We start from the raw sequence: 26,246 nt of genomic DNA, 5'->3' as shown, positions 1-26,246 counted from the left end.
TAATCAGTTAGAATTTGTGGAAACCTGAGGAAGTCATATGCACAGAATGAAAACTGGATTTGATGTTAAGGAAAGATGTATGTTCATTTGCACAGACACCCTTAAGATTATATGTGGCTATAGAGGGAAATGTGGCTATAATCTTAAGGATGAGTTTTTGGTGGCATCCACTGAAAAGACGTAAAAAGTAGGAGAGTAACTTGAGTGCATAGGCGAAGTATGTCAAGACCTCAAGGGAGGAGGTAGTTTGAAGAATTTATTAGGTGATCAACAGCCTCTAATGTTGCAATAGGTGTTTATTCATACAGAGTAAGATAAGAGATAGAAAGACAGCAAAGCAAAGAACATGCAGGGATGTGCCTTGGAATTTTTACACTATGACTTTAAAGGAGATACGTCAGAAACTCACATCCACATAAAGAGGGAGCATTAGGGAAAGAACACATAAAGGCAAAATAACTTTTTTTCATTCTTAATTGATCTAACAGATCCAAATCATTATTATTTTGAACAAACAGACTTTTTAGATACAATATCAAAGCTACAGTCCATAAGAGAAAGGAGTGACAAGCTGGACTTCATTAAGTTAAAAACAAAAAATCTATACTGGGGAAGACACTGTTAAGAGAATAAAAAAGACAAGCCAAAGATGACTGGGACAGAATATCTGTAAATGACATGTCCGATATAAAGGAACGTTATCCAAAATATATAAAGAACTCTCAAAACTCAACAATAAGAAAACAACACAGCTTAAAAGTGAGCCAAAGACCTAAACAGATACTTCATCAAAGAAGTTACACAGATGCCAAATAAATATATAAAAAGATACTCCACACCGTATGTCAGTAGAGAAATCCAAATTAAAACAAAAATGAGAAACTACTACACACTTACTAAAACGGCCAAAATCTAGAACATTGACACTACCAAGTGCTGGTGAGGATGTGGAGCAACAAGAACCCTCATTTCATTGTTATTGGAAATGCAAAATGATACAACCACCTTGGAAGACAGTTTGGTAGTTTCTCACAAAACTAAACATGCTGTTACCATACAATCCAGCAAACATGTTCCTTGGTATTTATCCAAAGGAGTTGAAGACTTACATGTATACAAAAATTTGCACATGGAAGGTACAGCAGCTTTATTTATACTTAGCAAAACTTAGAAGCAATCAAGATGTCCTTCAGTAGGTGAATGAATAAACTGTGGTACCTTCAGACAAGAGATTATTTAGTACTAAAAATAAATGAGCTATCAATGCATGAAAAGACACAGAGAAACCTTAAATGCATACTACTAAGTGAAAGCAGCAAATCTGAAAAGACTTCATACTGTAGGATCCCAGCTATATGACATTTCTGAAAATGCAAAACAGGAGTGTAGAGGATTTTCAGTGTAGTAGAAATTATGCTATATAGTACTACAATGGTGGATATATTGTCATTACACACTTGTTCAAATCCATGAAATGTATGATACCAAAAGTGAACCCTAATATTAACTGGGGTCTTCAGTGATAATTATATAGGTTCTTCTATTGTGACAAACATATCACTCTAATGGGGGATATTGATAATTGGATAGGCTATGCACGCATAGGGGAAAGGAATATATGGGATATCTCTATACCTTCCTATCAGTTTTACTGTTAACCTAACATTGCTCTAAAAAATAAAGTCTATTATTTTTTAATAAATAAGGTATGGTCATTCTATTAAAAATGACTTCCATAACAACCAATTATGTCAATACAATGTTTGCAATTCTTTATAGTATTAGGCGAAGTCAAGAGACTCGCTTCTAAAGATGAACACCTATAAAAGGCATACAGAAAGGGAAAAACCAAAATGTACTTAAAAATTAAGCTCTGTCTTCAGCTGTAACTAATATTAAGGTCTTTCTGCTTAAGGGTACAATGTACATTCCTGAGTATAACTTGATTTAAGGCTATAAACTGAGGTTTAAAAAAACAATGAAAATTATGTGTGAGGTGTGTATAAATGTTGTAGAAAAATTATCAAAACAATCAAGACTGCACATGTGTTAAGTGAGACGAGGGAGCCAGGAGGGCGCATCAGTGGTTGTAAAGCCTTCCGGGTAATAACCACAAGGAAAGTACCCACAGCTCTGGGCTAAACTGACTTGGGAATCTGCACTTAGTATTTCTACTTCTCCTACTGACTCAATATATAACCTAGGCAAGTCATGTGATCTCCCTGTACTTCTTTATGTGATTCTACTCAGTGGGTAATTGGCTATTTCACAGGGAACTATACTTTAATCTGCACTTTACTACACTGTCAGAAAGGTGAATAAAGTGGCAGAATCCTTCCATGAATTTTCTATTTCAAAGAAAATAAAATTCTGGTGCCAAGCACGGTGGCTGACATCTGTAATCCCAGCATGCAGGGAGGCTGAGGCGGATGGATTGTTTGTGCTCAGTTTGAGACCAGCCTGAGCAACACAGTGAGAACCTGTCTCTACAAAAATAAAATAAAATAAAAATTAGCCAGGATTGGTGGCACTCAAGTCCCAGCTACTCAGGAGGCTGAGGTGGATGGATCACTTGAGCCCAGGAGGTAGAGGTTGCAGTGAGCCAAGATCACACCACTGCATTCCAGCGTGGGCAACAGGGCAAGATCATATCTCCAAAAAATAATTCTGTTTTCAACTCCACTTATAATTTGGCAAGAAAAAGAAAAAAAGTACTGTAATTTCATGTACTGTTTGGGTAAAATATTAATACAATGACATTGTGCAAAGTAATAAATGTTGTCCTAGGTGTTAATGTCTTACTAAGTCTTCAAAGCACACTACTACCAAATGGATGCTGAATGAATGAAATGAATTTTACAGTCTCTTCCAAAACTCAAAATTCTATGATTGTAATGTAGGCTATGCAAAATTTGATAAGGCAACCCCACATTAAAAAACGCTAAAACGGTTTACTTTAGAATAAATAAAATATTTATGTGACAGAAACACTAAACTTTCTTGATTATATACTTCTGATATAAATTACTGAAAATCTGTAAGGAGAAAATACTCACAAACTTGTTATTTGTATGTAAGCACATATTGAAAGAGAGAAATACAGATATAGCAATGCTCTTAAGCTTAATTTAGTAAATCATACATCACATTAAAATAATATCCACTTTTTTAAGGTTTTGTTCAGTGTCTTCTTGATAAATTTGAAAATTAGTAATATGATGTCTTTATATATGAAGATGAAGATTTATCATTTAGAATATACTATATTAGCTATTTTTCCAGTCATCATACAGACTGTGAAAAGCCATTCATATACATATTTAGTATTTCTGTGACTAACGGCAAAAGGGATGTTTGAATATAAGTATGTACTGTGCACAGCCTTAAATAATAAACATTTTTTTTCTTTCAAAAAAAAAAAGCACCAGTAAAACATCAACTCCATAATCCTGACTCTTTAATATCATGTGATAATACATTAACCAAAGCAGGAATCACAGAGTTAACAGATTTGGCTATTAAGTTTTGTTTTGTTTTTTTAAACATATTTATTTTTCCATAAGTTATCGGGGTAGAGGTGGTATTTGGTTACATGAGTAAGTTCTTTAGCAGAGATTTGTGCAATTTTGGTGCACCTATCACTCAAGCAGTATACACTGCATTATATTTGTAGTCTTTTACCCCTCACCACATCCTCCTCACCCCAAGTCCTCAAAGTCCACTGTATCACTCTAATGCCTCTGTGTCCTCATAGTTTAGCACCCACAAAACAGTGAGAACACACAATGGTTGGTTTTCCACTCTTGAGTTACTTCACTTAGAATAATAGTCTCCAATCTCATCCAGGTCACTGAAAATGCTGTTAATTCATTCCTTTTTATGACTGAGTAGTATTCCATCACACACACACACACACACACACACACACACACACACACACACCAGTTTCTTTATCCACTCGTTGGCTGATCGGCATTTGGGTTGGTTCTATGACTTTGCAATTGTGAATTGTGCTGCTATAAACGTGTGTGTGAGCAAGTATCTTTTTCAAATAATGACTTCTTTTCCTCTGGGTAGATACCCAGTAGTGGGACTGCTGGATCAAATGGTAATTCTGCTTTTAATTCTTTAAGGAATCTCCACACTGTTTTCCACAGTGGCTGTACTAGTTTACATTCCCACCAGCAGTGTAGAAGTGTTCCCTGATCACTGCATCCATGCCAACATCTACTGTTCACTGATTTTCTGATTATGGCTGTTCTTGCAGGAGTAAGGTGGCATTGCATTGTGGTTTTGATTTGTATTTCCCTGATCATTAGTGATGTTGAGCATTTTTGCATATGTTTGTTGGCCATTTGTTGTATCTTCTTTTGATAATTGTGTATTCATGTCTTTAGTCCACTTTTTGATGGGATTGTTTTTTTCTTACTGATTTGAGTTTCATTGTAGATACTAGGTATTAGTCCTTTGTCAGAGGCGTAGACTGTGAAGATTTTCTCCCACTCTGTGGGCTGTCTGTTTACTCTGCTGACTGTTCCTTTTGCCATGCAAAAGCTCTTTAGTTTAATTAGGTCCCAGCTATTTATCTTTTTTTAATTGCATTTGCTTTTGGGTTCCTGGTCATGAAATTCTTGCCTAGGCCAATGTCTAGAAGGGTTTTCCAATGTTATCTTCTAGAATTTTTATAGTGTCAGGTCTAAGTCCTTAATCCATCTTGAGTTGATTTTTGTATAAGGGGAGAGATAAGGATCCAGTTTCATTCTGCTACATGTGGCTAGCCAATTATCCCAGCACCATTTGTTAAAAAGGGTGTCCTTTCCCCCACTTTATGTTTTTGTTTGCTTTGTCAAAGATAAGTTGGCTGTAAGTATTCGGGTTTATTTCTGGTTCTCTATTCTGTTCCATTGGTCTCTGTGCCTATTTTTATACCAGTACCATGCTGTTTTGGTGACTATGGCCTTATAGTATAGTTTGAAATCAGGTAGTATGATGCCTCCAGATTTGTTCTTTTTGTTTAGTCTTGCCTTGGCTATGAGGGCTCTGTTTTGGTTCCATATGAATGTCAGAATTGTTTTTTCTAATTCTGTGAAGAATGCTGGTGGTATTTTGATGGAGATTCTGTTGAATCTGTAGATTGCTTTTGGCAGTGTGGTCATTTCTACAATATTGATTCTGCCCAACCATGAGCATGGGATGTGTTTCCATTTGTTTGTGACATCTATGATTTCTTTCAGCAGTATTTTGTAATTTTTCTTGTAGAGGTCTTTGACTCCTTGGTTAGGTATATTCCTAAGTATTTTATTTATTTATTTGTTATTCTAAAAGGGGTTGAGTTCTTGATTTGATTCTCTGCTTGGTCGCTCTTGGTGTATAGAATAGCTACTGATTTGTGTACATTAATCTTGTATCTGGAAACTTTGCTGAATTCTTTTATCAGTTCTAGAAGCTTTCTGGAGGAGTTCTTAGGGTTTTCAAGGTAAACAATCATATCGTCAAACACTGATGGTCTGAATTCCTCTTTACCAATTTGGATGTTCTTTATTTCTTTCTCTTGTCTGATTGCTCTGGCCAGGACTCCCAGTACTATACTGAAAAGGAGTAGTGAGAGTAGGTATCCTTGTCTTGTTCCAGTTCTCAGAGGAAATGCTTTCAACTTTTCTCCATTCAGTATTATGTGGGCTGTGGGTTTGTCACAGATGACTTTTATTATATTATGGTACGTCCCTTGTATGCTGATTTTGCTGAGAGTTTTAACTGTAAAAAATGCTAGATTTTGCTGAATGCTTTTTCTGTATTTATGGAGATAAATACATGATTTTTGTTTTTAATTCTGTTTACATGGTGAATCACATTTACTGACTTGTGTATGTTAAGCCATACCTGCATCCCTGGTATGAAAACCACTTGATCATAGTGGATTATCTTTTTGATATGTTGTTGGATTTGGTTAGCTGGTATTTTGTAAAGGATTTTAGCATCTGTGTTCATCAAGGATATCGGTCTGTAGTTTTCTTTTTTGGTTATGTCCTTTCCTGGTTTTGGTATTAGGGTGACGCCAGCTTCATAGAATTAATTAGGAAGGGCTCCTTCTTTATCTTGTGGAATAGTGTCAAAAGGATAGGTATCAATTCTTTGAATATCTGGTAGAATTCTGCTGTGAATCCATCTGGTCCTGGACTTTTCTTGTTGGTAATTTTTTAACTTAACCATTTCAATCTCACTGCCTGTTATTGGTCTGTTCAGGGAATCCAATTCTTCCTGATGTAAGCAGCTAAGAGCTGTATCTTTCCAGAAATTTCTCCATCTCATCTTGGTTTTCTCGTTTATGTGCATAAACGTGTTCAAAACAGCCTTGAATGATCTTTTGCAGTTCAGGGGTGTCAGCTGTAATATCTCCTGTTTTGTTTCTTAGTGAGGTTATTTGGATTTTCTCTCTTCTTTTCTTGGTTAAGCTTGCCAATGGTCTATCAAATTTATTTATCTTTTCAAAGAAGCAGCTTTTTGTTTCATGTATCTTTTGTACTGTTTTTGTTTCAATTTCATTTAGTTCTGCTCTGATCTTGGTTATTTCCTTTCTTTTGCTGGGTTGGGGTTTGGTTTGTTCTTGTTTCTCTAGTTCCTTGAGGTGTGACCTTGGAATGTCAGTTTGTGCTCTTTCAGTCTTTTTGATTTAGGCATTTGGGGCAATGAACTTTCCTCTTAGCACTGCCTTTGCTGTATCCCAGAGGTTTTGATAGGTCGTGTCATTATTGTCGTTCAGTTTAAAGAATTTCTTAATTTCCATCTTGATTTCGTTTTTACCCAATGCTCATTCGGGAGCAAGTTATTTAATTTCCATGTATTTGCATCGTTTTTTTTCCTTTTGGAGTCGATTTCCAGTTTTATTCCACTGTGGTCTGAGAGAGTGGCTTGATATAATTTCAATTTTCTTAAATTTATTGAGGCTCGTTTTATGGCCTCAATCATATGGTCTATCTTGGATAGAGTTCATGCACTGTTGAACAGAATGCATATTCTGTGGTTGTTGGATAAAATGTTCCGTATGTATCTGCTAAGTCCATTTGTTCCAAGGTATAGTTTAAATTCATTGTTTCTATGTTGACTTTCTGTCTTGATGACCTGTCTAGTGCCGTCAGTGGAGTACTGAAGTCCTCCACTATTATTGTGTTGTTGTCTATCTCATTTTTTAGGTCTATTAGCAATTGTTTTATATATTTGGGAGCTCCAGTGTTAGGTGCATATGTTTAGGATTGTGATATTTTCCTGTTGGACAAGGCCTTCTACCATTATATAATGTCTCTTTAACTGCTGTTGCTTTAAAGTTTGTTTTGTCTGATATAAGAATAGCTTCCCATTTGCTTTTGGTGTCCATTTGCATGAAATGCCTTTTTCCACCCCTTTACTTTCAGTTTATGTGAGTCCTTATGTGTTAGGTGAGTCTCCTGAAGGCAGCAGATAGTTTGTTGAGAGTTCTTATCCATTCTGTGGTTCTGTATCTTTTAAGTGGAACATTTAGGCCATTTACATTCAATGTCAGTATTGATATGTGAGGTACCATTGCATTCATCATGCTCTTTGTTGCCTGCATACTTTGTTTTTTTGTTTTTGCTTTTTAATGTGTATTTTTGTTTTATAGGTCCTGTGTGATTTATTCTTTAAAGAGGTTCTGTTTTAATGTGTTTCCAGAATTTGTTTCCAGATTTAGATCTCTTTTTAGCAATTCTTGTAGTGGTGGCTTGGTAATGGCGAATTCTCTCAGCATTTGTTTTTCCGAAAAAGACTATCTTTCCTTCATATATGATGCTTAGTTTCACTGGACACAAAATTCTTGGCTAATTGTTTTGTGTGAGGAGGCTGAAGATAGGGCCCCAATCCCTTCTAGCTCATAGGGTTTCTGCTGAGAAATCTGCTGTTAATCCGATAGGGTTTCCTTTATAAGTTAGTTACCTGGTGCTTCTGTCGCACAGCTCTTAAGATTCTTTCTTTTGTCTTAACTTTGGATAACCTGATGACAGTGTGTCATGATCTTTTTGTGATGAATTTTCCAGGTGTTCTTTGTGCTTCTTGTGTTTGGATGTCTACGTTTCTAGCAAGGCTGGGGAAGTTTTCCCAGATTATTCCATCAAATATGCATTCCAAGCTTTCAGAATTCTCTTCTTCTTCAGGAACACCTATTATTCTTAGGTTTGGTTGTTTAACATAATCCCAGACTTTTTGGAAACTTTGTTCATATTTTCTTTTTTCTTTGTCTTTGTTGGATTGGATTAATTTGAAGACCTTGTCTTTGAGCTCTGAATTTCTTTCTTATAATTGTTCAATTTTATTGCTGAGACTTTCTGGAGCATTTTGCATTTCTATAAGTTTGTACAAAGTTTCCTGAATTTTTGATTATTTTTTCTTTAAAGTATCTATTTCCTTGAATATTTCTCCCTTCACTTCTTGTATTGTTTTTTGGATTTCCTTGCATTGGGCTTCACTTTTCTCTGGTGCCTCTCTGATTACCTAAATAACTCACCTCCTGAATTCTTCTTCAGGTAAACCAGGGATTTCTTCTTGGTTTGGATCCATTGCTGGTGAACTAGTGTGATTTTGTGGGGACGTGTTAAAGAGCCTTGTTTTGTCATATTACCAGAATTGGTTTTCTGGTTCCTTCTCATTTAGGTAGACTCTGTCAGAGGGATGGTCTAGGGCTGAGGGCTGTTGTTCAGATTCTTTTGTCCCACGGGGTGTTCCCTTGATGTAGTACTCTCTCCATTTTCCTATGGACGTGGTTTCCTGTGAGCCGAACTGCAGTGATTACTGTCTTCTGGGTCCAGCCACCCAGCAAGTCTACCCAGCTCCTGGCTGGTACTGGGGGTTGTCTGCACAGTATCACGTCCTGTGACGTGAACTATCTATGGGTCTCTTCTCTGTGGATACCAGCGCCTGTTCCAGTGGAGGTAGCGGGGGTGGGGCAGAATGGGGGACTGGGGGGTGGGGGGTGCAATGGACTCCATGAAGGTTCTTAGCTTTGGTGGTTTAATTCTCTATTTTAGTGCTGGTTGGCCTCCTGCCAAGATGTGGCATTTTCCCAGAGACCATCAGCTATAGTTGTATGGAAAGGGACCAGCGGTAGACAGAAGCTTAGAACTCCCAAGATTATATGCCCTTTGTCTTCCATTACTAGGGTGGGTAGGGAAGGACCATCGGTGGGGGCAGGGCTAGGTATGTCTGAGCTCAGACTCTCCTTGGGTGGGTCACTGCTGCGGTTGCTGTTGGGGAAGGGGGTGAGATTCCCAGGTCACTAGAGCTGTGTACCTAGGAGGATTATGGATGCCTCTGCTGAGTCATGCAGGTTGTCAGGCAAGTGGGGGAAAGTTGGCAGTCACAGGCATCACCCAGCTTTTATGCAAACCAAAGGGCCAGTCTCACTCCCACAGAGCCCCCCAACAGCCCCAGGTCTGTTTCGAGGTGGTGGGCGAGACAGGCTTGAAAACTTGCCCCAGGCTATCTGCCTCCCAGCTGTAAAAGAAAAGGGCTTGGTTCCCTTACCTGTTGAGTGTGCACACCAGATTTGTGTCCTCCCCTGAGTTCTGGCCAGGAGGCTTCTCACCCTGTTCAAATTGTTACAAAGTTCAGCTAGAGATTTCCTTCTCTCTGTGGAGTTTTATCCCCTGCTCCCCTGGCCACTCTCCTGATGGATCCCTGTGGTGTCATGCAGGAATGGCCTGCTAGGGGACCCAGCGAGCTCCAGGGCCTTTCTGCTGCTTCCTTCACCCCTATATTTTGTTCAGCTCTCTAAATGGACTCAGCTCTAATTAAGGTCAGAAACTTCTCCTACAAAAGGACCTTCAGCTTCTCCAGTGGGGGTGTGTGTTTGGGACAAGAGGGTCTCCCTTTCCCACTTCCGCAGTTGGGGCACTCGCAGTATTTGGGGTGTCTCCTGGGTCCTGCGGGAGCAGTCTGCTTCCTTCAGAGGGTCTGTGGGTCCTCCGGGATTGCTGGTTTGTTCTTGTAGTCAATCTGGAGCTAAAATTCACAATGCAAGCCACCACACGCTGCTCTGTCCAGAGCTGCAATCTAGTCCTGCCTCCCATCTGCCATAATCTGGCAAGAGCAAGTTTTTTAATATAGAAAGTAATATTACAGCTCTGTATGTCTAAGATTATTTATCCACGAACTTATTTTCCTTGATAACGGTGGCAAGTGGTAAATATCTTTTTCAAATATGTATCAATTATTCTAAATTCTGTGAATATGAATAGCTTTTAAAATGTTCCTCTGTACTGTACGTTATTAATAAAAACAAGGACAATAGGCTGACTTGCCCACCATCTATGTGGCTATGTACATTTATCCTGGCATATCTGTGGAGCTTTCATTGAGATCGGTTTTCGTAATGCACAGTCTCAAATTAAGGGGAATTCTTTGCTTATTATAACATTTCCTAATACTGACTCAATCAGCCTACCACTCTAAAGGGCCACAAGTTATGATAGGACTTTTAAAGTGAAGTGCTAAATATCTGAATACAAAAACAAAATGAAAATGCTTGAAATTTTATTTGTAGCTTAATTAGTCCAAGTTGAGCAGACCCCCCAAGCAAGCCATAAGATCATAATGCAACTTTGTATAGCAGTTAGCAGCCCCTGCAAATATACTTTATTCTGATAGAATCTACTTTGACTCTGTTTATTTTTAAACAGATTCTGACCCTCACTTACTTGACTGGCTGCCCCTCACAAGAAAAACTATACATGATTTTTAACACACACACAGGCACATCTCATTGAAAAATGCATTACATTACAAAAATATATTTTCTTTAAGTTGAAAAAATTTTAAACCAATTTCCCCACAGAAATAATGTTATGAGTAGTAGTTAGACTTCCAGACTAGTTTATAAAATTTAATGTGAGATTTTATTTAATGTGTTCTTAGTTGAACAACAGAACACTTTTGACCTCTTAATTCTAGCTAGCTGGGGACCATCAGGAACAGGCGTAGCAAAAGGGCAGTGTTTATTAGTACCATTAATAGTACCGGTGGTAACAATATCAGCCGCCATAATAATATTATGGAACACCTACCATGTCTAAGGATCGTAATAAATGCTTTACCTAGTTGATTTAATTTCCATAACTACTCTATGAGATAGGTATTATTATTTTCATTTTACAGGTTAAAAAATGGTCTTTTGAAAAACTAAGTGACTTGGCTAAGGTCACATAGATTAGAAGTGGTAGGGTCCCAGGACTCACACTTAGGTCCACATAACTTCTAAAGTCCATGCCATCTACCACTTTCCTACACTGCCAGGCTTCAAAATACCCACCTTCCTTCCCATGGCCAAAATTCCTAATCCTTCAATAAAAGTGATCCCAGCTACATAATAGGAGAAACCATTCTGATCTAATTCACACTGGATATAAATGACTCAATCTTGCCAGAAGTAGTGTTTTCATCATCTAAAAAAGAAAGCAAGTTAACCCAACTGAATTCAATTATGGTATATTAGGTAGTGAAACAAAAGTAAGGAGGGCAGTTTTCAATGGGAAACTTAAGCCCTACTTAAGAAGACATCTATACCTGTCTGAGTGCATCTTTTCTTTTTCAGAAATACCACTACGCCATTCAGTGTGATACTGAGAGACTCATCAATCATGTGGCCTTCCTTACACAAACTCTAGTAGTCATGAGAACCAAGCAGGGCCAGTACATTTTCCCCCCTGTAAATTACTAATCGCCATTGGGGAAAACAACAGTCAGTCATACTTATTTGAAATGCAGAACTGTAAGAATGATACACATGTGCACATAGGCAGTCCATGGAGAAGCCCTGTCAGAGAATAAAGCCAACACAGAGGAAAGCAAAACCGAAGAATGCAGAAACAAAACTGTGTGGTGCTGGAACCCCTGGATTCTGCCATGGCTGAGGCTAGAGATTCACCTCTTGTTTCAATGTAGCTGTTTGAGCCAATCAGTTTCCTATATTTGATTACGTTAATCTGTGTTAGGTCTCCGGTGCCAGCACTCAAAAGAGCCCTCACTTAGAAGACTCTTGAGGTCGTGTTTTCTAGGCAGTGCTTTTGGAAGTTCTTTTCTTTACCCATTTCAACACCCACAGATATGGTACAAGCAAGAAGGAAAATGAAGAAAATTTCAATTTCAGATCAGGAATGACAAGTAAATGCTAAATACAGGCATTTATGAATGGTGTTGGGAAAGTTAAAGAAAGTATTGATAAATATATTTGCCTACTTAGAATATATACCAAAATCTGGAAATAGCATGCTTCTGTCATCCATAAACTCGTATTTTCATTCATGATGTTTGACAGAAAATCACAATATTATAATGTCAAAACTGTGGAAAGTTATATAAGGCAACGGGGTGTAAAATGTAGCAAAGTGCTTATTATAAATAGAATATTTAGTTCTAGCAAATTTGGTAATATGTTTAATTTGACTTTTAAAAATACATATTTTACATGACTTAAATATTCACTTAAAGTGTTTGTTTCCCAACTTGTACTCTATCAATTTAAATTATCCTGAAAGTAAACATGTAGCTATCTCAAAGTTTTATAGAACTTAAGGTCTGAGTTTTCATTCTTATCTTTCAGGATTAGTATTTCAGCTTAAAATTATTAGTTACTTTCCTTGTCAATAATATTTCAGGTACAAAAGTTACATGTAACTAAAATATAAATAAGAGGTATTCCTCAAAACGTGGTAGCAATACTTTACGATTCCAACTCAAGATGATTTAGCATTTATATTCCAAAGAAACAGAGAACCCTTGGTTGCCAATGACAGAAAATCTAACCCAAACTGGCGTAGGCAAAAAGGCAGTGCAATGGGTCATGTAACTGAAATTGTAGGATTGGAAATAGTTTTAGAAATAGCTGGATATTTATCAAACTATAAAATATGGTAGCAATTTCTGTACATATGTGTACCACTCAGTTGTATTTAAATGCACATAAAATTATTTTGTATATAAATAGAATTCCACAACATAAATACACTGTCACTATTATCTGTTCCTCCGTATATTAATCAATCATATATTTTAGCTGCATATTTAACTTTCAAACAGTTCCTAATCATAAAAGTTTCATAACATTTTCTACTAGGTATATATTTAGGCCTCAAAATATACCATCAGGACTCAGTTTCTCTCCCTCCATCCTCTCAGTTCTACTTTCTGATATTTTGGTCTTCTTCTCAGCTCCATGTGATGTGTGAGGCTGCGGTGCTTGAAGCTGCAACTGCCATCGTTCAGTGGAGGTATCCTGATATATACTCATCCAATCTCAACCAATCACTGTGTTGAAGGAGATAAAGCGTGATGACTGCTTAGGCATAGGTCACATACATCATCTCTGAGTTGGTGGAGGTAGCTTTACTCTAACAGCAGGAAAGGGAAAGATTCTTCAAAGAAAAATCAAGGGATGTTTTTTCAGAAGGTCAGGAGTACATGCCTAGTACAAATTATTTCCTTTCATAATAAAGATAATATTAATAAACAGTAACAACTAAAAACATGCTTTAAGTTGTTTTCATCTTGCTAAAATATATGAACAATTTCTTGAAGACAGTACTGTTCATTAGATTTTCACTACTGTTTTCTTCTGATGCCATGACTTAAATGATGTAAACTTTTATTTCCTCTTTCTTAAATTCCCTTTACAGTGTTAACTGAAATTTAGGGTTTTGGCAGCTGTGGCTATAAAAAGGTAGTAAGATATTTCCAAACAGCTAGGCATTAAGACCCTAGCTTTTTCCAAGGGAATTGTACTAGTCCAGTTGTTGGTCACAAAGAATGGAAGTGATTTCTGGTTAAGTTAAGCAGGAAAGAATGCAGATGGAACACAAAATGATGAAGCTGAAGAACAGACTTGGGAAACAAGATGGCACTAAAGAAGATGAGGAAGCCAGAACTGCAACCAAAATCATGCCGGAAAAAAGGACAGCCTAGGAAGCCTCTGCTGAGAATATGGCACCACCACCACTGCTGGAACCAGTATCTCCACTGGTATGAGATACTGGATGCTGCTCTAGCCACTAGAGGCTGAGGTGGGAGGACTGCTTGAGCCCGGGAATTGGAAACCACTAGAAGAATAAAGTCTAAACTGTCCCTACTTCTTTGCATTACTTTTCCTAGATGTGAAGTCTCATGCAGAGATTTCCAACTGGTTGACAGAAACTCTAGCTGTCACAGGAGGTCATATGCCCCAAACTCTAGCTGTCACAGGAGTTATGAGAGGAACTATCTGCCCCACTTTGGCTCCCGCAGAGGGAGGTGGAACCTAAGGCACTCAGCATAAACCCTAACATACAATGAGGCATCAAGAAAATTTTTATTCTTGTAAAATACTTTAAGGAATTATGTGGCAAATGTTGTTTTCACAATGACATTATGTGACTGATAGCACAATCTTCATTAATAACAAACACATGGGCTGGGTGCAGTGGCTCACGCCTGTAATCCCAGAACTCTGGAAGGCCAAGGTGGGTGAATTGCTTGAGCTCACGAGTTCACAACTAGCCTGGGCAACATGGAGAAACCCCCTCTCTACAAAAAAATACAAAGATTAGTCAAGTGTGGTGGTGCACAGATGTAGTCTCAGCTACTCAGGAGGCTGAGGTGGGAGGATTGCTTGAGCAGAGAGGTGGAAGTTGAGCTGAGATTGTGCCACTGCACTCCAGCCTGGAGGATGATAGAGCCAGACCTTGTCAGAAAGAAAAGAAAGAAAAGCAAAAGAAAAAAGAAAAGAAAGATTAAAATCATATGCTCATTTACTTCAGTAGCGTATATACTAAAATTGGAAAGGTACAGGTAAGATTAGCATGGCCCCTGCACAAATTTATGAAGTGTTCCATTTTTTAAAAAATAAAATAAAAACTATTAAAAAGAAACACAAGAAAGATATTCCTAACATCACACAATTGTTGGTAGAACAGAGGCAAAAACTGATTACTTAAATCAACCTTATTGGCTCTAATTATAGCAAAAAAAAATTCCATGCCTGCCACCCCCAGTGTATTCTGCCTGTAGAACATACTTGAAGTCAAGTAGACTTGATAAGGCAAAAACAACAAACCTAACAGGTAATCAAAGCTTGTCCCTTAGGAGTTAATCATGACAGGTCATGGACAATTTATTTTCCTTTCCCTCATGAGTGCTAATTGGTCAAATAAAATCAGCCACTAACTGCAAAGTAGGTACCAATGTTCATCTAGGTTAGTTTCCATTATAGCTACTAGAAACTAACAGAGTAAGCCTTCTGCTGTAAACTGACATAATGATGTTTTAGGTCACCCCTAAAGATTCCGGTCCAGATCTGAATCTATACTTGAAAAAGAAAAGCTGTCACTTGGTTCCTATATTACCAAACTGCTTCTGTGATTACAGGGTAAAGTCCCTTATTATTCTCTCAGAATTCTACCCAAGACACATGACTATAACTTAAATAAAATAAAGTATAAGACATAAAGAAAGTATTTTAAAAAACACTGTTTATAACATAAAGTTATTTAAGTGTAAATACTTGGAATCCAGCAATTTTATTTATAAAAATGTTTGGTTGAAAAGAAGAATTTATTTATTATACTACGCTTTCTCAACACAGTTGAATACAAACTATATTCATTTCCAAATTTCTGTTGCATATTTAAATTAGAATATACTACAAATATATTATATGTAAATATTAATATATGAAGTAATTTAGAGAATGTTAATACATGAAGAAATTTAGAGATCATTTAATCTACTTTGTAGCAGTAGTCCAAATCACTCTTCCTTGTTACAGCCATAAATAGATAGGTTGCTGGATATTTTTTTTACATCAAAATCTTTACACTAAAATTTCTTCAGAAATTAATTCTAATACTATTTATCAATCCATCAAATATGGCAGCAATCTCTATACATATGTATACCATTCAATTATATTTAAATGCATATACAATTATTTTGCATGTAAATAAAACTTACAAAACAAATACACTGCCACTGCTATCTGTTCCTTTGTATGTTCATTAATTTATCATACATTTTAGCTAAACATTTAGCTTTCAGATAGTTCCTAAGTTTCATAATATTTCATTTATTCTACAGCATTGGGAGCTGAAAAGGGTCTAATATATTCAGGAAGAAAACAGACTTTCTGGGGTCTCTTTAGAACACATGTATTCCTATACTGTTTTTAAAGTGTTTTGTTTTGGTTTTTAGAAACCTTTTTTTTTTTTTTCTTTTTTACTTTAGGATATACACTGAGTAGTACTCAATAAATAATGAGATTTGATTAAAAGTGCCATAAGAAACAAAATACTCAGCTTCCTAATATTTGAAATTATTACATATTTATAGTTATTTTTAAAGCAAAAAGGAGAGGACAATATAGGAAAAGTATATAGTTGTGCACCTATGATGCATTACTGGCTACAGTGCTTAATAACTCTAGTGGAATCACTAATAGTTTTTATCCACTTAAAATTCATTATGCTGCTAAGGAAAAGACACTCTAATAAGGCCAAGGACACAACTGATGCACTGAACTTGGAAAAGCTACAGTTGTTAATTTATTCAGTCATTTCTTCAACAAATATTTCTTGAGCTCCTTTCTGGTATCCAGTCCTATAACCAGTGGGATCTCTACTCTCTAGAAGCCAACATTAAAAGGCACAGGGAGAATGATAAATACATTATTACAAATGTGACAAGTGCTGTGAAGAGAAGGTATAAAGTAGGAGAACTCAGCCAGTTCAGGTCACGGTAAACCTCCTTCAGAAGACGACATCTGATAACTGAACAGTTAGGTGGGAGGAGTTGAGGAAGGCAGAGAGTGTTCACCAGTTAAAGGATAGAACCTGAAAAAACCCAGAGGAGAAGGAGAATATTAACTATATTTCATGAAATGAGAAAAGTGCTTATACCTAGAAAGGAGAGATAGAATTGTATAAATATAATGTTAGGGATATGAGACTATCAGAAAGTAATGAGAAATCTGTTAAATGCTAAGTAGGGAAGTGAAACAAATTTACAAAAGCAGTTTGGCTTATGGGAGCAGAAGCTGTATTGGAATGGGCTAAAGACAATGAAAATAAACAATTTGTTTAAAAAGTTTGACTGTGGGGTGAGAAACAGAGTTGCAGCTGAACCAACAAGTTGATTATTTGTTACCTTCATTTGATGCTTGGATTTATTTGAACATGTTTAAATGTTGACAGTAAAAATTCTACAAGGAGAAAGATAATGAAGATGGAGGAAAGAAAAATTCCTCAGATGATTAAAAGGGGTGGAACCCAGACCTCAGGAAATTATAGGTAACCATTAGCCCAATGTGTTATTTTCTCCAAAAATGCTTGATGGCAGTAAAGTCAGGTAAGATTCATCCAGGGTCAGAGTTCTTGCTGGTTGTTACGGATAAGACTAATGAGAAAAGAACTTGCAGACACTGAAATGAGAGTAAAGTGATTAGAGTCTAAGATAAGAAAATAATGAAAATAGTAAGGATCTAATAAAGAGATCTCATTGTAGTCAGAGGAGGAAGTAATCAGAGGCAAGATATCTGTATTTGTTATTTAACAGTTGTAAAATTTGTAATGAAGGCTCAAAACATGGCTCTTTGTGGGTAGAGTTCAACGCAAGAGCTAAGGAGGTCAAGGAATTTTTCCACCAGGAATGCCCTCTTTGCACAGGACCCTTGTCCTTTTGCTATGTTTTGTTCTCTGAGAACTCCACGCAGTAAGACAGAATGGAATTCCTCCCTACTTCCCCATTCTAACTCCCACCCATTCTCACAAACTTTAAAATGCCAAGGAGAAAGCAGGGTGGGATCTGAGAAAAAGGAAAGCCAAGAAATAGACTGCTTGACCTTGCTTGTATTTTTTCAAGCCTTTTTGTAATACACAGACCCCTTTGTTCAATCAATATCTTACATAGAAATACAAATGGTAAAACAGAAACGTATCTGTTAGAAGTAGGACCTAAGGTTCTGTTAAATGCCCCTTGTCTTTGTCCTTCCCACATACTTATATCTAGAAGACACCTAGGACTCAGGGCACAACTGACCATTTTTGTTCAAACTGAACAAAAGCGTAAAAATTCTATGCTTTCTTAAGACACACATTCTAGTATGGGTCATTGTAGATCACACAGGTTAAGACAATATAAAGATCTATGGGCACAAACCTCTAAGAAATAACAAAGAAACTTTACTTGTATCTCCTTTTCTATACTTAGCAGTAGGACTTGTTCATCTTTGGGAAGAAACCTGTACGTGCCAAAACTTTTGTCACACATTTTGTATAACTGCCTTCTATTCTTGCAAAATTCTTTTCAGGAAGTGATATTATTCTCATTTTGCAAAATAGGAAGTTAAGGCCCAGAGAGGTCAAGTAACTTGCCTACAGTCACAAAGTTAATAAGTGAAGTGATCAGGATTCAAAGCTGATTTCAAAGCCCCAAAATTGATTATATCACATTGCCTCCAAGACTCATCAATTTAACAATGTTCCTCTACTACCATTTATATATAAAATCTTCTGGCTAAAAGCCCATAAAATGTTTTCTCATACATACTATTAAAAACAGCTCAACCCTAGAGAATTATCATGTAACTATTTTAGATTAATAGGGCATAACATAGGCATTTCTAACAGATCACTGCTGAATCTGTTTTCTTTTGATAAATAACAACTCCACTGCTACTGGAGTAAAAGTTGACACTGATTTTTTAGGTTTGGTGTTCATTATATCTTAATTCTAAACCAACACTGATGAGATTGTACCCTAGGAGTCAGTGTTAACCAATATTATCAACCCAGAAAGGCTGGGTGGAGGTGAAATTGCAACTACTAAAAATATGTCTATGAAGAAGTAACAAAAGTCACGGAAACAAATATTTGAAGAAAACAGTCACTAAATAATAGGCTCATGAGAAAAAGAAGCCCAAATCAATTCAACTCATTGTAGAGTAAAGCTGATTTTAATCAAGACCTTCAGAAAAAAAAATAAAGGTCAGATATATAGTTAAGAAAACTAAAGAAAACGTAAATACATAATTAGGGAGTGAATACAAAAGGAATGACATGCTGGATTAAAAAAAGAGAGAGAGCGAGAACTAAGGACCACATAGAAATGTCTGTCCTTTTTCTATGTGTTATTATGGTAATAAATATATCTATTGGTCTTCCAGAAACGATGTGAGATCCATAAAACTTATTTTACTAGTCATTAATAGTATTTGTTCCCAAAAGCACCATGACCTCAGTAATTTAGTATTTGGAATTTGAGAACAACATAGTTAACTGTGATTATTAACCCTTAACAGGAGACTGATTAAAATAATTAAAATCCACACAACATCTAAAAGTTATATTTTGTTTAAAATAACACCAGTATGCTCTGCAGTGCATGGAAACATAAATCTCAAAAACATCCTACCACATTTCTAATAAGCACTAGTTCTATTCACGTATAGCCTGCCACCAAATATACTTGAGTATGATCACAGTAGAGACATTTCCTAAGGGCAACAAAGGAACTGCTTCATTAATTATCAGCTATCCAGGTAACTCAAAACTAAATGTAAAATTTATATTTCTACATTCATTCAAAAAGTATTTATTAAATGGTTACTCTGTGGCAGGCAGTGTGCTAAGTGCAGTGAATATATTGGTGAACAAAACAGAAATGGTCTATTTCTTTAAAATATACAGAAACGGCATTCTCTCAGAACACAAAGAAAGTTACAAGTTTAAATTAAATACTACTTTGAAGATTTTTATTAATTTCAAGGAGGCTTATAATTCACTTTCATAAGGATATGGGTTATTTAAGTCCTCCTAATAGTCCCTTGGATAACTGAAAGATACGTTAAAAATAAAAAAAAGATTGACTTTCATTTTAATGAGTCTATGTAGTCATTGAAATTCTAGGGCATGAGCTAGCTAAAACCAGATTTTCAAAACTACTTCGGTCATTTACATTTTTCTCAAGGAGTCTGCTAAGATCTTTAGGTTTTAGATCTTCTAGGAACATTTTTCTTTCGGTTCTTGCATCATCCTTAGTCTCTCCTATAAATATTAACATTTCATATTTTGACTAACTCAATATAATGTTAGATATTATATGCCCATGGTAATTTATTTCTAGGTTCTCTGGTGAGTCAATGGCCTCTCTCATCAACGATCTCTTTATGATCATCATATTAGTCTGTTCTTACACTGCTATGAAGAAATACCCAAGACTGGGTAATTTGCAAAGGAAAGCGGTTTCACTGACTCACAGTTCTGCATTGCTGGGGAGGCCTCAGGAAACTTACAATCATGGGAGAAGGCAAAGGAGAAGCAGGCACCTTCTTCACAGGGTGGCAGGATGGAGTGAGTGCAAGCAGGGGAAATACTTGATGCTTATAAAACCATCAGATCTCATGAGACTCACTATTATAAGGAGAGCATGGGGGAAACTGCCCCCATGATTCAATTACATCTACTTGATCCCGCCCTTGACATGAGAGGATTATGGGGATTACAATTAAAGATGAGATTTTGGTTGGGGAGACACAGTCAAACCACATCAATCATTTATTATTTTCTGGACAATCTGATTTTTTCCACTCGGAGATAGAATTTTAATCCCTTTTTACTTGGCTTTCTAACTTTTTAAGATTTGTATATGTCAACATTCCCTTAAACCTCCTCAAATAGATTGTTTTCCTCTTAATTGATAATCTTTGTGTTTTCTCTAAAATGCTGTTTTCTCTAAATTTTATTAATATCTGAGAAATATTCTAAATTTCTCAGCAACAAAGTTTCTTTCTCACTTTAATGTATCAATTTTTAATCACCTCAACTGACTGTTTTTTGCTCAAACTCTCTCAAAACACAGCTGAGATCCCCAACATCCATCCCCCACACCTCTTCCCCATTTCAGTAAACAATACTACCATTCGTTAATTTACATAAACCAGTAACCTATTGTTCTTAATTTCTCTCCTTTCTCTTTCACCTCCCTCCCTGCCTTCCATCCATAACCTTAATATTAAATGGTAGCCTAGAGCTAGAGTACTATCAGTTCTTAGACTAAAGAAACTTTGTTTCTTCCTCAGAGTCTGCATACATTCAATTGTCTACTCGAATATTGCGCCTCCCTCCTAATAGACCTAGTTGCTTCTCTTCTGTGGGTCTCAATTGCAATGCCATCTCCTCAGAGATCACCACACCTAAAATAGTTTGCTAACAGTATCAATTATCACCTTGTTCTTGTCCTTCACATGGCATATTTCAACTGGCAACTACATAATTTGCCTGTTTACCTGTTTTTGTCCATATATATGTCCCCTAAGAGAATATAAACTCCATGAGGGCAGGAGCTATGTCTATCCTACTCTATCTCCAGTTCTAAATATGCCTGGCACATATTAGATGTTTACTAAATATTTACTGAATAAATGAATATAGTAGAAAGTTTAGCTAAAGAAATGCTGAGATGTTGGCTAATTTTATAATATCCTACTACCGTGATAAGCAAGAGCACAGTGCCGGAAGTTAAAGATCACTTTCTTAAATTAAAAAACCTTCCTTCTCATTTTCATCTTGATTAGGTCAAATGGTTCCACCATGATCTATAACAGTGATTCTCAAAGTATGGTCCTTGGACCAGAAGTATCCAGCACATTTCAAAATAATATTTCTCTAAAAATATTTCTAGAATTCAACAAAACAGACTTCCTATTATTATTTCCTTCTTTATGTGGATTTTTATGATTAACCATGTTTCATACTTTTTTTAAAATCTATGACTCAAAACCCAGTAGCAATAATGTAGATAGGTTTAAACTACTCTGATTTCTGCTAATTTCTTTCATATTAGTTGTAAAAAACTAGTTCAGCTTTAATTTACACTGTATCACTGTTTCACACAACTTCAGAAAACAGAAGATATAAAGCATAATCTTGGTCAATAATATGAATGCTGGTAAACAAACATCCCAAAAGCATAAACGTCAGCATTTAGAATTCACATATTGAATATCAACTGACCATACATTCACATACCACTTCCAGAGATCTCAATGTAATCCAACAGAGAAGTACATTAGAGAAATAAAATAGATTTCTAATTAAAATGAAAGTGCAGCAAGAATAATAAAACACTTTTTTAAAATTTTATTTTATATTTTTGGAGACAGGGTCTCACTCTGTCGCCCAGGCCAGAGTACAGCGGCACAGTCTCAGCTCACTGTAGCTTCAACCTCCTGAGCTCAAGTGATCCTCCCACCTCAGCCCACCAAGTAGCTGGAACTACAAGTGTGTGTCATCATGCCCAGGTAATTTTCGTAGAAACAGGGTTTCACCATGTTGTCCAGGCTGGTCTCAAACTACTGAGCTCAGGCAATCTGCCCACCTCAGCCTCCCAAAGTGCTGGGATGAGAGACAGGAGCCACCACATATGGATAATTAAGACTTTTAAAATAAGCATTTCCTCATTTTCTCCTAAAAATTACAACAAAAAATTCATTAAAATGATAAGAATTAAAATGTAGTCAACAGTTGATATACTACAATATATACAATCCCCCTAAATGACCCCAAGTCAAAAAAAAATTGATTTTTATAAAAATAGCTTTAAAAATACATTTTTTCAGCCAGGGTTTTTTTTGTTTTTTTTTTTAATTTTAGTTTCACTAAAATTGTTTTTCAAACAAACTTTTAAGAATGAAGGTCACAAAAAGAGAAAATGTATAATTTCTTAAACAGTTAGAATGAATTGCTAATAGAAAATTTCACAATAAATTGTATTCTCTAGGCAACTATTATTAAAAATATGAGGCACTAAAATTATGTATAAAAATCAAATCCATTATTCCAAGACTAATACAGGAAAAAAATCAAATTAGAAAAAATATACACTTCTCTCGTACTCCATTTCAGTGGCTTAGGATCTAAACAAAAGATAAATGAATAACTGAAAACATAATTTAGTGAACACATTTTAAAATATATTCTAAGCAATAGATCAGTGACAATTACAAATTTAGATATACTATTGCTAATTTGTATTAAACCATCTCCATCAAGGTTTCTATAAACCTGAATGTATTATTCCATTCAAAAATGTTTTATACATATAACTGAAAATGTACAGAGATAACCTAAGCGCCTCTGAGTGTATACAACAGATATAATCAACTATTAACCCTAAAACCTCAATTCATCCCAGCCCTCCTTCCAAGTTATTTTATTTCTGTCCATGGAAATAGCATTCTGCTTGCTACACTCTTCTTCCCTTTATTTTCTATAGAAAACTGCCATCTTGTTCAATCATTTTCCTCCAAGAAACATCTTATAGATTTCAGTTTTCTACTTCATTCCTACTACTACTACCTTTTCCTGCCTCAATATTACTTCAGTCTTTCATGGTTACCATCACACTGACCTTCCAGTTGATAAAACTCATATAATTTTTATCAAGTCATTCTGCTCAAGAAATCTATAAAAGCATTCTGGTGCCTATCCCATAAAAACTACCTGGTTTGCAAGGACCTCTTCAATCCAGGCCCAGGTTACTAACTGAAATTAATTCCTATTGTGTACCTTCTACTCTCATTAGGCCATCCCCTATGCTCTGTGCCAGGTCTTTTAAGCTTCCTTCTTGCTCCTTCCATTGTGGAAGAGCTCTTCTCCCCACCATCTACCCATATCTTCAATGTCTCATTTCTTCTGTATGCTTTGAATCAAGCCCATTCCACACAGGCTCATGGGTATTTACAAACGGAAAGAGTACCAGGCCAAAGTCAGGAAACCTGTGTTCTTACTCTGGTTCTGACATTATCCAGTAGTGTAACTCTGGGCGGATTTTTGAGTTAAACAGCTAGTCTAGACTTTTGTTTCCTCATCAAAAAAATGAGGTATTAGATTGTTTCTAAAATCTGTTTTAAAATTATTTAACTCCTAGAACACTTATAGTCTTAATGCTTTATCACTTAATCATACATTAAAGATTTTATGTGTATTGAATCTTATTTACTAGGTTATAAACTTCCCGAAGATAAAAGTTACGTATTGTATGTTTTATATTTTTGCAAACTCAGCAAGCATGACACAGTGTTTGATAACATAATGGTTCTCTTTCAGCTATTTTATCTATGGAATCATAAAATTACATGGGTAAACATGGGGCCAGAAGCATGATGTATTACATTTTAAAACAAGCTTATTTTGTATTCCTTTAACAAAGAGCATCTGAAATCCCTAAGTCTCTGGTTCAGGTATATTATTAAATAACATGTATCTAATGTAATTGAATAATTAAAGTATACAATGTTATATTTTCTTAACACTTTGGAATGGAAGATATTTATATTAATACATCCTAATGACCATCTGCATCAACTACAGCTAACCACTTCTGAGAATAAATCAGGGCATTAACCTTTGTGCTAAAACCTTACTATAAACCAACTTTCCTTAATGCTACTAAGAAAAGCAGAGTTGGGGCCAGGCGTGGTGGCTCACGCTTGTAATCCCAGCCCTTTGGGAGGCTGAGGCGGGTGGATCACAAGGTCAGGAATTCAAGACCAGCCTGACCAACATGGTGAAACCCTGTCTCTACTAAAAATACAAAAAAAAAAAAAAAATTAGCCGGGCAGGGTGGCACGTGCCTGTAATCCCAGCTACTTAGGAGGCTAAGGCAGGAGAATTGCTTGAACTTGGGAGGCGGAGGTTGCAGTGGGCCAAGATCGTACTATTGCACTCCAGCCTAGGCAAAAGAGCAAGATTCCATCTCAAAAAAAGAAAAAAAAAAAAAAAGCAAAGCAAAGCAGAGTCAACTAACTGCAAAAGGCCCATCTAGCTAGAAAGTAAACTTGGCCTGAGATGATATATATCTCCTGGTGCTATATACAATATTAAGTGCTTCTTAGGAATTATTAGAATAGTGAATATTTTTAGGAACAGGAACTCAAACAGGGGGCATCATCCCCGTTATTATAGTTATGCACAAATTTTTAAAATTATAAATATTTACACATGTACATTTGCAAACCCAAGGTACATTTTTGGTGTCTTCAGGGGTTTTACTGTACTTTAATATGTGTTAATTTTATAGTAATTGTATAATAACTCCAAATACGTAATGTAATTATCTACTTTGGAACAATTTTATACAGTAAGTTTTGTTTAAGGCTTAAATCTTACTAATTAATCACAGAATCTTAGAGGTGGGAAAGAACCTAGAATCACAGGTCTAACACAATGTTCGTTACATAGTAGAGGCTCAATAAATAAATATTTATCTAAGCGATCTTGTAATACTAGTGCAAATAAAGGAAGACAATCCAAAATGAAATGGTTTCTATTTCAACTCCATCATTCATTTCAGCAGATGGCTCATTTTCACCTTACTTTCCTTATCTCTAACTTGCTTTATCTATCATACAGCTATATATCTAAACATTAGGAAAATGAAGTAATTATAGAAATAGGGTTTTATTTCTTTTGCAGGCACAAAACACACAAGAGTCCAAATAACTCTCAAGTATAATGTGTACCATTCTGAACCCTATCTTTTTAAGTTAGGGTACATGCTCATATTATCTGAGTAAAAGAATATTAAAGCCAAGAATGCAGGTTTATTTGTTCAGATAATAAACGTTTATTAAGCACCCACTATGTGCTGTGTAAATTCCAAAAGGAAAAATATGAATAAGGAAACAAAACTCAGTATGAAGTGGGATGAGAGATACATATACAAATGAAAGCATGTTCAAAGTAAAATGGCCACTTAGCACTGAGGAAGGTTTGGGCAAACAAGGAAACACTAGGTGGCATATAAGTTTTAAAGGACTGATAGATTTTTCCAGATGCAAAGGTAAGGGAGAAGAGAAGAGATAAAATATGCAAAGGAGAAGAAAATGATGCTTGAAAATCTTTGAAAAATTGAATGCAGAAGGTTCCCAGGATGACTATGGGAAAGTGGGATGAAAAGAAACAGAGTAGGCAGAGATCTGATCCTACAAAGTCTCATTATTCTGCAGTTGGCGGGGGGAGGGTCACTTAGACATTTTAAGCAGGAAAGTATCATATCAGAACTTTGTTTCAGAAAAATGACACTAGGTTGGAAGAGGAAGATTCTGAAGGCAGGAAGATAAATTAGGAGAATAATGCAGTCCCTTAGGATGGAGATAATAAAAGCTTCAGTTAAAGCAATGAAGATGAAAACATATTAATGGAAAGAGCATTTACATTTAC

The 26,246-nt window shown here is 36.0% G+C and overlaps 1 protein-coding gene and 1 pseudogene across 13 annotated transcripts in view; one reads left to right on the top strand and one right to left on the bottom strand.

Annotated features, from left to right (window-relative positions):
* The window catches only part of COMMD10 (COMM domain containing 10), a 247,673-nt gene that overhangs the window by 104,224 nt on the left and 117,203 nt on the right, over positions 1-26,246 (bottom strand). For 6 of the 13 annotated variants that reach the window (XR_002522695.2, XR_002522694.2, XR_002522696.2 and 3 more), the window contains exon 6: positions 9,532-9,593. The exons of 5 other annotated variants lie outside the window; for them this stretch is intronic. Coding sequence is in view for 4 of the 8 variants with exons in the window: in XM_021939605.2 (XP_021795297.1) it covers positions 9,532-9,593 (62 nt within the window). In the remaining 4 variants the exon portion in view is untranslated. Of the gene's footprint in view, positions 1-9,531; positions 9,594-14,685; positions 16,860-22,353; positions 22,491-26,246 lie in introns of those variants that run through there. 2 more of the 13 variants (XM_021939608.2, XM_031666415.1) reach the window with 2 other exon arrangements.
* Positions 14,782-14,873, top strand: LOC116275100 (annotated as a pseudogene).

Source organism: Papio anubis, chromosome 5 (genome assembly GCF_008728515.1).
Source record: "Papio anubis isolate 15944 chromosome 5, Panubis1.0, whole genome shotgun sequence".
NCBI classification, from domain to species: Eukaryota; Metazoa; Chordata; class Mammalia; order Primates; family Cercopithecidae; genus Papio; species Papio anubis.
This window is presented reverse-complemented; position numbering and strand designations above follow the sequence as displayed.